The sequence below is a fragment of the Castor canadensis genome, chromosome 10, assembly GCF_047511655.1.
Source record: "Castor canadensis chromosome 10, mCasCan1.hap1v2, whole genome shotgun sequence".
In the NCBI taxonomy this organism is placed as follows: Eukaryota; Metazoa; Chordata; class Mammalia; order Rodentia; family Castoridae; genus Castor; species Castor canadensis.
In genome coordinates, this window is record NC_133395.1 from 136,541,171 (window position 1) to 136,554,946 (window position 13,776).

The 13,776-nt window shown below is 41.5% G+C and overlaps 1 protein-coding gene across 1 annotated transcript in view; it reads left to right on the forward strand.

The window, feature by feature from the left end:
- The window catches only part of Itpr1 (inositol 1,4,5-trisphosphate receptor type 1), a 318,227-nt gene that overhangs the window by 279,334 nt on the left and 25,117 nt on the right, over positions 1-13,776 (forward strand). Inside the window, exons 55-59 of the mRNA XM_020184001.2 lie at positions 1,483-1,647; positions 7,371-7,566; positions 9,595-9,687; positions 10,836-10,975; positions 11,406-11,571. Of these exons, the coding sequence (XP_020039590.1) occupies positions 1,483-1,647; positions 7,371-7,566; positions 9,595-9,687; positions 10,836-10,975; positions 11,406-11,571 (760 nt within the window). The remainder of the gene's footprint in view (positions 1-1,482; positions 1,648-7,370; positions 7,567-9,594; positions 9,688-10,835; positions 10,976-11,405; positions 11,572-13,776) is intronic.

Consider the following 13,776-nt stretch of genomic DNA (forward strand, 5'->3'; position numbering starts at 1 on the left):
GGGATTTCTCTCCCGCTAAAGTGATAGGAACCTGGGCATGTTTGAGGTCCTATAATGTCAACCAAGCGTCATAGTTCCCTTCTCCATCCCTCACACTCTCTCTGAGACCCCATCAGTATGGATCAGCCAGTCAGTGATGGTTTTCCACCCTGTGAAAGAGCCTCATAAGCAAAGTTTAGAATGTTGGAAAACCCGGCAGGTGGCATATCTTGCCTGAGAATACCAGAGGTTTTTTGTAGGTGTTGGTTTCCTCACTTATCTGATTGCTGAGAGGCTCACTTAACACTTACCTACAGATTAGTTGGCAGAATCTCCCTGGCACCTGTGGCCAAGATAGCTAAAGTAGCAGAAGATGGTTTTACCAAGTGCCTTCATAGAGCTTCCTTTCCAGCAGTTTCCTGATTAAACTTTTTCTGTCTACATGTTATTAAATGTGAACTTGTAGTCATGGAGTTTCCATCACAGGTGGGACTGAATTATCCAGTAAATCAGCTATGTCTCCTTCAGTCAGGAAATCTAATCCATGCTAGCCTAAACAGAAGAGAAAAATCTGTTCATTTGACCACAAAATCAAGAGTCTGGCTTCAGGCACAGCCCTGAATACAGTGGCTCAGACAGTGGCAGCAGGACCCAGTTTCTCTGTCCTCCTCTGTAGTAAGGGTACTCTTAAAATCTGTAATATGGCAAAAGGATCCCAGCGGCTCCAGAGATTACACACTCTCAAGTTCAAGTTCAGTGGAAGACCAAAATAGTCATTTGCTGCCATCCCAGGAAAGATCATTATGAATTTCATTGGTTCTGATCAGCCCTGTGCCTCTTTGAACAATCATTACACCTAGAAGAATCCAAGACTGTGATTGACCAAGATGGAGCCCCACCCAAACCTCAAGAACTGATTCATCCCCTCAAGAAGAAGGGGATGAATCCCCAAAGGAAAAGCAGGAGTTATTCCCAGAAGAAAGGACAGGGACTAGAATTCATCTGACATTCCTTACTTTTATTTTCCAAGGAAATTCTCATTTTCCTTTTGAATTTAGGAGCAATGAAAGAGAAACATTGTCTGCTTCTCACTAAATTGCAACCTTGTAATGCCTAGAATGTAGCATCCAGAAAGCACTTTGAATCATGCTGATCACAGAGTTCAGGCATAGAGGTGACTTCTGTGTTTGACTAACTCATTCAAGAATGTTAGAAATGATTCATAACTCATTTTGAAAATCATAGTCTCAGTATGTGTTAATTTTGTTTTTGCCATATACAAACGCTGCTTGATTAACCTTGCAAATGAAGTTGTCTGACTACCATGTTACTTGTAATATGCCTGAAAAGCAAAGTCATGAAATGACGTGGAGCTATAGAAAGGTCCTGGAAGGGTTTGGTGGGCATTTGGTGTTGAAATACCTTTGGGAGAGAGAATCTCCGAGTCCTCATGTGCAGTTCAGCATGGTCCATACCATCTGACTCTTCTGTCATTGTTCTTAGGTTTGCAATAAAATCATCTTTCTGATGAGTTTTGTGGGCAACTGTGGAACATTCACCAGAGGCTACCGAGCCATGGTTTTGGATGTGGAGTTCCTGTATCATTTGCTGTATCTGCTGATCTGTGCCATGGGGCTTTTTGTCCATGAATTCTTCTATAGTTTGCTGGTGAGTACAAGTGCCGAAATATTTTATGTTTGGAGAACTAGGAGAGGATCCTCTGTTCTTTCTCATCACGGGCCCTTCCTGTTAATGATGACTGGTATACCTGGTCCAGCAAGGTCCAGGGCCCCAGCACCCAACTTTCAGAAATCGGAGAGGAAAGTGATACATTACACAGGGCAGCTCTTGCAAAGCCACAGGTACACAATCACACTGTGCCCGTGCACAGCACATCTGTTACTTTCCAGGAATGGAAGAAGCCTCCATCTGGTTCAGGGGATATTTTCCTCTCTGCACCTTTGTTTCACACGCTCAGGCAACATTTACCAAGGGGAATGTTTTTGAGACTGTCATCATCTACAGTTCCCATGGGATCCATTTCCCAATGAAAACACGCAGACCATAAAGATAGGGCAACTTTCAAAGCCCACAATTTTTTTGTGTTTGCTGGGGGTACATTGTGGCATTTACAAAAGTTCTTACAATATGTCGAATATAGCATAGTTGAATTCACACCCTCCACCATTCTCCTTTATCCTCTCCTCCCCCCATTCCTGGAACAGCTTCAACAGGTCTCATTTTTCCATGTACATACATGGGTACACAGTATTTGCACCATATTCACCCTCCTTCACCATTTTCCCACCTCCTCCCTCCTTACTGGTAGCAACCCCCCCAGAGAAGACCTGTTCTGCTGTCCTGTTTTCCAATTTTATCAAAGAAAAAAATTACATTCTTGTTTGTTTAAGATAGTTATACAGGGAGTTTCCTTGTGATATTTCCATGTATATATGTATTATAACCCGAATTTGTTCATCTCCTCTATTTTTCTCCTTTCTACTTTAGTCTCCTTCTTATGGTGATTTCAACAGGTTAAAAAATTCTGTATTAATTCTCATATAGGAAGTATATCAACCATATTCACCTTCTTAACTTCCTTCTTTTACCTTCCCTCCCTCATATGTGACCTCCCCTTAATGAGACCTGTTTTTCATAATATTGCTTGCATTTGTATTAGGTCTATATTCCACATATGAGAGAAAACATGCGGCCTTTGGCCTTCTGAACCTGGCTAACTTAAGATTATATTCTTCAGTTCTATCCATTTACCTGCAAATGACAAAATTTTTTTCTTCTTTGTGGCCGAATAAAATTCCATTGTATATAAATACCACATTTTGTTAATCCATTCATCATCAGTAGTGGGGCATCTTGGCTGTTTCCATAGTTTAGTTATTGTTAATAGTGCTGCAATAAACATGGGTGTGCAGGTGCCTTTATTGTAACCTGACTTACGTTCCTTTGGGTATATCCCCAGGAGTGGTATTGCTAGATTATAGAGAAGTTCTATATTTAGTTTTTTGAGGAGCCTCCATACTGTTTTCCATAGTGGTTGTACTAATTTATACACCCACTAACAGTGTATGAGCAAAGCCCACAACTCTTGATAATGACCTCAATATATCTGTAGAGCCAGGGGACCTTTTAAACAGAATTTACTTTTTCCCACTTAGCCAAGTGGTTATGGTGTTGACAGTTTAGGGAATGAGTTGGTTCTGTCACCTTCCTTCTGAGCTGGTTTTTAAATTACAAATCAAATAACTGCTTGCTGTCCTGTAGTTAGAGGGCACCTAGATCTGTAGCATTGGAGGTGACCATTTCTTTGTATCTGTTAACATGACAGGGACTATGAAATATACCTATCATAAAGAGACTAGAAAAACAAAAATGTGAGGATTAAATATGATTAAGGCATCATTGTTGACTTTTAAAAAGAAAAGGATAGACTTACAAAAGTCAAGAAAAGCTCTTCACAGAGTTGCTATCCATATGGTTACTTTGTCGTTCTGAGCCTCAGTTTCTCCTTCTACAGGTGAAGAGAATATTATGTCTTCCACACAGGGCTATCTTGTCAAGTCTTAGAATAGCACAGCAACACGATTGTTAGGTATTATTGTATTTGTCATCCTGTATTCCCTCTCCCTCCAAAATACCATAAAGAATTCACCAGGATTAGCTCATTCCATTAGTGGTGGATGTTGGCAGCCTAAACAGAATGGATCATTTTCCCTCATTTTAAAATAGTTCTGGCTATGCTTTGAGGTTTTAGGCAAAGAGGTCTCGGGATATGCTTTTGATTGCCATTATATGCCCTATTTTGGCCACTTAAATCAGAAATCTTTAGAGCCCTGTGTCTATTTCGGAACCTTTTTGTGTCACGGGTAACATCCCTGGATGAGGTTCTGGCCTGTGAGTCAGCGAGACCCATGCTTGCCAATCCATCAAATTCCTGTCCTTCCAGGGCACAGCTCAGTTGGTGGTCTCTCTTATCCCTGCCAAGGGGTCTTTTCTAAGAGACAGGACATTCCCCTTGGACAGTGCCAGCTCTTCCTAGTAGAGAGTTTGACTTTTCCTACTGTCTCCCTCCGGTTGATGTCATCTCCTTTTCTCTTCATTTGCGTAGCCAGCCCATGACCTAGCTAGACACAGAGGATTAGAGTAGTTGGACAAACACAAGCCCTATCTCATGGCCTCACAGTATAGAAAACAATAGCTCTTACTATTTATTGAGTGCTCACTGTGTACTCTTCCCTACCCTCTCACAACCCCATTTGAGACAGATAACGTCTTCAAATTACAGATGAAGAAACAGAGGCTTGGTGAGGTTAGGTAACTTCTGCCCTGACGTCACACAGTCAGTAAATGGTAGAGACAGGATGGTGCCTCAACTCTGTTGACCCCCCAAGTCTAAATCACTGTTCATCTGAGCACAGGGAAAACGCCCTGTCTCCGTGAAACTGGTATTTCACATTACAGTTTGCATTTGTGCTTTCAAATATCTTGCCTATTACAGAATGACAAACTCTGAGCTTCCGATAATGTTACCTGAGCTGAGTTCCCTTTTAGAAAAATGTAGTAGGGTCAGTCTAGATCATGGTGGGCGCTTCTCCTGTGTGCTTCTGGGGTTTTCTAAGCCCTTTGGACCTTGGTTTGCCTGGCCTTAAGTGATGAGTTTCTTTTGATCTCAAAAGCAGTACTGTATATGTCTGGTGAAAATCATAGACACAATACTGAAACTGTTTAAATTATTCCACAAAGAAGGAAATTCTGCCACCAAAAGAAGCTGGGTTTTCTGTAAAAGGAAGGAGACCTCCAGCAGAGAAAACCCATGCCTACCAGGTGTGAGAGCACTCTTGTGGCAGCAGGCCAGGAGGGAGGGAGGGATATAGGGTAATCTGGTGGCCTAATTAAAGTGCCACAGCCCCCCAGAGACTGGCTGGACCTGGTCTCAAGCCTGCATTCACATTGTGTGCTTAGAGAAATATTAACACCGGAGATGAAAATGTGCAAAGTTCACAGGCAGGCAGGTGACCAAAAGGAAAAATCCAGATGGTCAGTCAACATGGAAACATGTTCATCCTTACTGCTAAGCAAAGACATGCTAATTAAAACAGCGACAGATTTTACCTGTGACATTAGAAAAGGTTAAAAAGAATGACTGTGTCCAGTACTGGTGGCACTTGGCACAAAATGGGTACAGTTTTTTACTAATGATTAGTACAAATTGATATAACCTGTCTGGACAGCAGTAGGCAATGTGTTTCTATTATAACATATGACTCTTAAGTTGCCATTTCTAGAACTTAACCCAAAAGAAATAACTAGGCAAGTACATATAGAGGTATATACAGAGGTATTTATTGCAGCATTTTTTTAAGTGGTACATAGTTAAAAACATCTTGACTGTTCAAGAAAATATATTGGTTTATGTTACTTTCAGGTTTTTCCTTACAATCAAATACTAGGAGATTTTTTAGATGAAAATGTTCATGACTGCTGGGTAAAAGAGAGTGGCTATATGTCAGTCTTATAGCATAATATTTTTATAAGTGTATGTTTCTATATAAGATATGTATATATCTTACATCTTCTAAAAGTCAGAAGGAAATAGCTTGGATATCTGTAGATGATCAAATTATTAGAGATTTTTTTTCTTTGTGCTCTTTTGTGCTTTCTTGAACATGGGTCATTTTTTAATTAGAAGATTTTCCTTTATATAAAAATGCATTTTTTGTTTTAGAATCAGAAGTTATTAATGAATAAAAACAAAAAAAGGGTCACTTGTTGTTTCTGCAGTGGGCTATACAATCCCTACAGCACCTTTTGTTTATTGTGTGGCATGCTCTTAACTCTTCAGGAGGAGGCTGGAAATATTTAACCAACATAACAGCAAGGCTTAGCCTTTCACACTCTTAAACTGACAAAATGCCTCTTCCTTGCTTCCTTCAAGGATCCTGCTTTACCCAGTTCCCTTCACAGAACTAGTTTCAGGACACAGATTGGGGTTAGAGAGCCAGAAAAGCTAATTGACCAGAAAATGAACTCAGATGAAAAATTCTAAATTGGAAGGGATTCAGAGATCAGCTAATTCAACCCATTTATTTTTACAGATGAAGAAACTGAGGTCCAGAGAGGTTACATGCCTTGATCAACATTTAACCACAAATTAAAAGCAAAGTCAGGAGCTAGACCTTTTCTCTCTGACTGACTTCACTGTGCATAGTCATAACCCAAAGCCACAGTGGAGACCAAACCTTCAGAAGAGAACTAGGTGTTAGCACAGAGGCCATATTAAAAACTAGACTCCAGGCAGGCCTGGTGGCACACACTTATAATCCCAGCTACTTGGGAAGCTGAGGCAGGAGGATCAAGAGTTTGTAGCCAGCCTAGGCAACAGAGTGAGAACATATCTAAAAAGAGAAGAAAGAAAGAAAAAAATAAGCTGGACTCCAAGTCTGAGAATAACCCCAGAGAGCTCTCTTCCCATTGCTCCCCACCACTTCCCCCCAGCCAAAGAGCTGTGATTATAGTTCTTAGAAATCTAGCTGTCAGTCTTCCCCTGTGTGTAGCTCCAGGGATCCTCCATCCCTCCTGAAGCCAGCTTCTTCACAGAGCCAGGTCCCTACTGTAGGAGTCTGCCCTGGAGAAGGGGAAGAGAACAAGTAGCTAGGCTTCCTGTACATCAACACTGTGAATGTCTCTGCCATATAGTATTTGACCTTGCTCCAGTCTCTTTCTTCATCAGGAAGTTGATAATTGCCATTTATTGTACTCATTCAGCATGTAAGTGTGCTAAGTGCTGTATATACATTGCCTCTTCATCCTTCATAAGAACTGTATATCCTTCAGTCTACAAATGAGGAAACTGAGAAGAGAAGAGGGCAAGTACCTAGTCCAGGATCACAGGGGCAGTAAGAAGCTAAGTGAAGCCCAGAGTCCGTGCTGCTTGCACAAGCTTGTGGCATGCCTTCCTTCCCCACAAGACACTTGGCTCCAGAAGGACAAGGGATCGGGGCGGCTGGCCTTTAAAAGAAACTCCAAAATTTGGTCCTAACTGGATGTATGCCAAAACCCTCATCCACTGTTCTCTCCCTTACTCTCTGAAACTCACGGATTCTATTCCTAGGACCTCTGAGCTGCTCTGTGTACTACTTCAAGTTATTACTGCTTCCTACCCCCTCTTCCATTTTTTTTTTTTTGTCATTTTCACTATCTTAATTCTCACAGGGCAGACAGACAAGATAAATGTTCAGATCCTCGTGTAATGCTTCCAAGTTTCTAAGGGGAGTGAATGGTCTACAGACTGTTTTCATTGTGGGTTATTGATGTACATCCAATATAGAAGCTTCTTAAAAATTGTCCTGTTGTCTTCTTGTTTGTTTTTGAAGCTTTTCGATTTAGTGTACAGAGAAGAGACTTTGCTTAATGTCATTAAAAGTGTCACCCGCAATGGACGGTCCATCATCTTGACAGCAGTTCTGGCTCTGATCCTGGTTTACCTGTTCTCAATAGTGGGCTATCTCTTCTTCAAGGATGATTTTATCTTGGAAGTAGATAGGTTGCCTAATGAAACAGCTGTTCCAGGTGGGTTTTGGATCGTCTGATCTTTTTTTTTTTATGTTAAAACAGTATTTCCTAATTGAATTGAAGTAGAGAAGATTACCTTAGTAATATACATATCTCCTTAACACCAATGTATGGATTGTGAATACAGGACTTAGTTCTTACTTTATTCAATGGTGATGTCATATATTACATGGTGAGGGTGAGTGGCTGGATCTTCCATTAATTTATCCACTGGTGTCATATTTTAAACTAGCACAACTTTTTTCCATAAAGCATTTTGGCCATGTATGTTGAAAGCACAGGAGTGTGTATCCCCTTGACTTAATGAATCTGCTTCTGGGAATTTATACTTAAGGAAAAAAGATGGCTTACTGCATATATGAAAATTGACATCCAGGAGAATGTTCACTGTGTGTGAAATGGGGAGCAATTTAAATGTAAGGTGGTATTTCATTAGACTATGTACATAGGATACATCTTGATAAACCTTCATGGAAAACACTGAGAAAAATCCTGTGGGAAATTAAACAATAGCCAGAGTGAGATCATGTGTGTGTGTGTGTGTGTGTGTGTGTGTGTGTGTCTTTTAAAATGTGGACAAATATACCCCCAAATTGCTAGCAGTGGCTCTCTCTGGAGCTTTACTATCTGCTGGTTTTATAGTGAGCTTGTGATATTTGTATATATAGCAAAAAATAGAAGCACTTTCTAATTTTGAGAATGAAAAACAATGGCCCAGACCATTGAGTGATACCCAGTGCTCTTTCCTCTCAGTTACAATAGCTGCCACTACTTAGCAAACCCGAGTGACTGTGACCTACAGAGCCTGGCAGCCTAGTTTCCTCCCTCCCAATTTCTGCATCTTGGCATTAACTTCAGCTTCCAGTTGACACTAAGTGGCACTTACTGTCACCTACCTTTGGGTTCTGAACTAAACTAGTCAGAACCCTGGGATTTTTTTTCCCCTTAAGAACAGAGTCTGTTCTGTTAACTCAAAATTCTCATCACTTAAGGACAGTGTTTGACATTTAGTACATGCACAATATACATTTGTTAAATGAATGATCTTATCTATTTCTTTAACATTTTTTGTTGGTTTTTTGTTTTTGTTGTTTTTTGTTATTGTTGTTTTTGAGACAGGCTGGGTTCAAACTGACAATTCTCCTGCCTCAGCCTTCTAAATGCTGGGATTACAGGCTCAGCTCTACTTCTTTGATATTCCATGTCTCTCCTAGTTTCCTCTTTCACAGATTCAATGAATAGTTAATACTCAGCTCCTTCGATGAGGCCTTCTCAGTAAGGTGTGCTAGCCATTCTCACTGCTCCAAGATGTTATTGTCTCCACCCTGGACTTATGCAGTTCTCCCCTAACTGCTGTCCATTCTTACAGTCAGTTCTCCATTCTATCTATTCTTCCTGGCTAACTGAGCTTCCAACTTAACTCAAGTTGCTAGCACCTCTGTAAAGTCTTTTTAATAATTTCAGCAGCATTACCTTTGTGCCTCAGTGTACCTTCCTGGTGCCTCAGTGTACCATGAATATCGGGACACACAGATAACAGCACCTTTCCACCTACATTTACATATCCGTCACGCTCTAGTTGACTGTAAGCCCACTGACAGCAGAGGCTGTCTTTTAACACAGTGCCAGGCTATCGTGAATGCTTGGTAAATATTTTTTGTTTGGACCCTGGATTTCTATTCATGCCCACCGATGCTTCCCATGCAGATTGGTCTAAGTCTTGCTGGAGTCTGTGTATTCAGTACTGTCTGTCTTAGAGTTTCAGTGGTTTGTCTTTAAAGTTGAAGAGGTGCTATTTAAGTGCGATATTTCTAGTAAGCCTACAGGAATTGACATTGCTGGCTTTTTTCCCATCCAGATCACCAAATGAAAGTGTAAATCGCATCTCTGCTTTGAATTCATATGCAGTATGGGAGGGTGTTATTTATGTAAAAGATTGTTTAATCAGCCGTGAATTGGGGACTTCAAACATTTTAACCATATGCTGCCAGACTGTTCATCAAAAAATTTCCTTCTCTCTCCCAGAAACTGGCGAGAGTTTGGCAAGCAACTTCCTGTACTCTGACGTGTGCAGGGTGGAGATGGGGGATAACTGTTCTTCTCCTGCACCCAAAGAAGGTAGGACCTCATGGACATAAACCCCACTGAATCCCAGACTCCTCCAGAGACCTGGGTGATGAGGGGGATGAGATGAGAGCAAATACACTACTCAGAAGTTAGTAATGAGGGGAAAGGCTGGGAAAGAGGATGGAGCTGAAGGGAAAAGGAAGCTACATGTGAAGAAAGTATTTGCTTACTGATTCAACCAGTATTTACTGGCTGATCTGTGTTGTCGGGGAGGCAGGCAGGTAAATAGGTGATCACTAGAGAATATGCTAAATGCTGAGACTAAGGATGGAATACAGAAAATAGGCACCCAGCCTAATACTAGAATAAATGGTGTATCATCAAGCAGGTAGTATCTGATCTAAAACTGAAGAATCTTGGCTAGAGGAAGGGGTAGGAGTATTCTAGGTAGAGGGAGAAGCATATCTAAAAGCTTAAGGGTAAAATTCAGTAAATTTGGGAAGATAAAGATTTTGTGGAATAATTGCCTAGCAAACACAAGGCCCTGAGTTCAAAACCCAGTACCACAAAAAAAAAAAAAAAAGATGCTGTGGAAGGAGAGTAGCATGAAATGCTACAACCAAAGGGTCAGGTCATGAAGGGTCTTATGTTAGGTCCAAGGATGACTGGGAGTTGTTAAAAGGGAAATGATAACATGAAATACATTTTAGCAAAACTGATCTCACTGCACCTGGAGAAGGGGAGAAGGCGGGCAGCAGGGCATGGTTCTGCCTCCATGAAAAGCCATTGATCCAGGGACCTGCCATAAATCCAGTGACATTTTAGTTCTCACAACATCCCTGGTGGGGAACCAGGTCCTGTGGTAGGTCCCTCACCTAAGAAGCAAGATGCCTATAACTCAGAGTGGTAGGAAATTGGTCTGTGGCTAGAGAGACTATTGTGTTCACAGCAGGGTTAGAGTTTAACTGCTGCAAAGGAAAGGGAATGTTTGAGATTTCATAGAGGGAGGGCAACAGTGGCATGGCTTGAAAAGTTCACTGGGATTAGCTTTTCAAAGCAAGTATCTGACTCTTGATTCCTTAGTTTTATTTCTTGTGCCTGCCAGCCAGTGATACAGCATTTAGGAAACATCACTGTAGAGTAACAGTGTCTCTTTTCCCCTGGTGTTTTAACTGTGTCATGACTTGCCCTGCTAACAGAGCTGGTCCCTGTAGAAGAAACAGAGCAGGATAAGGAGCACACATGTGAGACACTGCTGATGTGCATCGTCACTGTACTGAGTCACGGGCTACGGAGCGGGGGTGGAGTAGGAGATGTGCTCAGGAAGCCATCCAAAGAGGTAAACCGATCTCAAGGTGAAGGAATGGCACAGGGGCCCTTCAACTGTGTCAACTGAAGGCACAGAGGAAGAGCTGGGAGTGTGATGCACCGCTTTTGGAAGAGCTCATTCACTTTCTGTCACATTGAAGCCATGCAGTATGGTCAGCTGTGTGGGAATGGGGGCAGCTGTGTTCCCCTATTCCATAGACTTGGTACTTGTCTCCTTCAGAGTTGGGTGTGGCTTCCCCAAAGACATTTCCAGAACATTCCTGGTTGTGTCACACATTTGGAGAATTCACAATGTAGACCTAGGGCATGAAAAGAAATGTAATTGTGGGTTTTAAAATTCGATGCCCCATTTACCAGCCATGCATGTGAAACTGGGCCCAAGCTCTGTGGAGTAAGGGGCAGGTAGGGATCCACCTAATCTCATCACCTCTCTTCACCAGGAGCCCCTCTTTGCTGCAAGAGTGATCTATGACCTCCTGTTCTTCTTCATGGTCATCATCATCGTCCTTAACCTCATTTTTGGGGTCATCATCGACACCTTTGCTGATCTGAGGAGTGAGAAACAGAAGAAGGAAGAGATCTTAAAGACCACATGCTTCATCTGTGGTGAGTATCTGCCCAGCTTTGGGAAGGCATAGCACATGGAGACGTGGAGGGTGTGGCTGACTGTGTTTCTGGAGCCTCTGTCCTCAGTCAGTAGGAAGCAGGGCTCTCTACTTGGCCTGTCTTCTGCTGGGAAGTTTTGGAGTGCAGATGAGCTCTAAGGCAGCAGTCACCAGTTTGTCTTAAGGAATTAAGTTCTGGAAGCAGAAATGTGACCGAACATTATTGATGACAAATGCATCTCGGGGTCTTTTTGTGGTTGGGTTGCCTGAGCTTCCCTTGGTCACATTTTAAGTAAACTAAAAAGGAGCTCTCTCTCCAACTGCACCTGCCCAATGTCTTCACTGCTGATAGGATCAGACTTGAAGTGAAAAAATACTTCTGTTAGAATGTGGAGAACAGTTCAGGACTTAGACTTGGCTCGTCAGACCTGGTTCTAGTAGAGTTTCCGTCACTTTCTAGCCATGTAACCATGGTCGGCTCACTTGCCTTCTCTGTACCGCCTGTGAAATGGGTGTGATACGCATCCTCACGCACATTAGGAAAGAGCTTACGTAATGCTCCTGCCATAGATCCTGACACATCGTAGGCATCTGAGTCTACAAGTGAACTACTATAGAAAAGGGATGCTTCAGGTACCAAAGCAGTCATTTCCAGTAGAACTGCAGGAAGTATATGTCTGTAAATGTAAACTAGCCTGTGGGAATGTGGGACCTGAGTAGTCACTTCAGGATTATTAAAATACAGGTACTAAATATATACGTGCCTGATACATACTTTAAAAACCAGTTTAAACATTTAAATTCTTTTCTTTTTAGCCCCCTTAAGAACTTTTATAAGCTTTTTTCCTTGACTTAATTTTAGAATTACTCTGCAACCCAGATTCCCAAAACATTAATTCTATTTCCTCATTTGCTTTACTCATTCACACAATTTTTCTTAACCATTTGAATGTGAGGGGCTGATACAATGCCTTCTTACTCCTGAATATTTCAGTTCTCATTTCCTAAAAACAAGAACATTCACTTGGATAGCTACAGTATAATTACCACAGTTTGGAATCTAGAACAATAATCTACAGACCTTATTCAAATCTGAGGCTTCCTTCCAGCAGTGTCCCCTTGCAAGGCCCAGGTCGTGTGTGGCATTCAGCCATCATGCCTCTCTTGCCTGTGTGGACATTTTTGAAGAATGTAAGTCAGTCATTTTGTAGATCGTCCCCTTATTTGGGTTGCTATGATGTTCCTCGTGGTAGCATTGAGGTTGTGCGTTTCTTTCACAGGAATATCAAAGACGTGCTCTTGTGTTCTGTTCAGTGTGTCATATCAGGAGACACTACTTCATCTCATAGACCGCTTGGCTTCCACCACTTGGTTAAGGTGATAATTGGCAGGCTTTCTCTATCATAAATGACATTATTCCTCATGTTAAACTTTCACCCCTAGTTTTAGTAGCCATTGATGGTTATTGCCTGAATCTGTCACTATAATGGTGACCAAATGATGATTTTCTCATTTTATTATTCTTTTCACATTTATTCAATGTTCAGTGGCTTTTTAAGAAGGAACTTTTTCTTTTTCCCATACATGTATATTTGTACACCATGGACTCATGGATTTTTATTTTAATCTGTGGATTATAATCCTTCACTGTTAAGGTACTTTTGTTTTGTTTTGGAGGCAGTGTCTTACTATGTAGCCCAGCCTGGCCTTCCTTAGTCTCCCGAGCAGTGGGATTACAGGTATATGCCACCACACCTGGCTCTCCTTATTTATTTTGATGTTCAAATTGCCCTGCACTTGGCCAGCAAGAGCCCCTTCAACAAGGCTTATGTGTTTTGTATGTCATCATGGTTTTCTTTGTACTTCCTTTTTTGTCATCATAAGAAATTCAGGCTCAGGCTAAATGTACTTTTCCTCATCCAGCCCTAGAATCAGCCATTTCTCCTGAAGTGCTGGTTCTTCTTAGTAGCAGAGGGCATTTAGAAGCCAGTATCTGGGGACTAGGTATACTCCTTCCTATTGGTGCCTATCACTCCCAGGCCTTATTAGGATACAGATCTATAGTACGGGTATATGTGTATACATGCATATGGATCTACACACGTCTACATCTGTTCCTACATCTAGTTTCATACATGTAAGAAAAAGATGCTTTCACACTGATACATCTAATTCAGTTAAACATTACAGGATTTATTCTACCTTC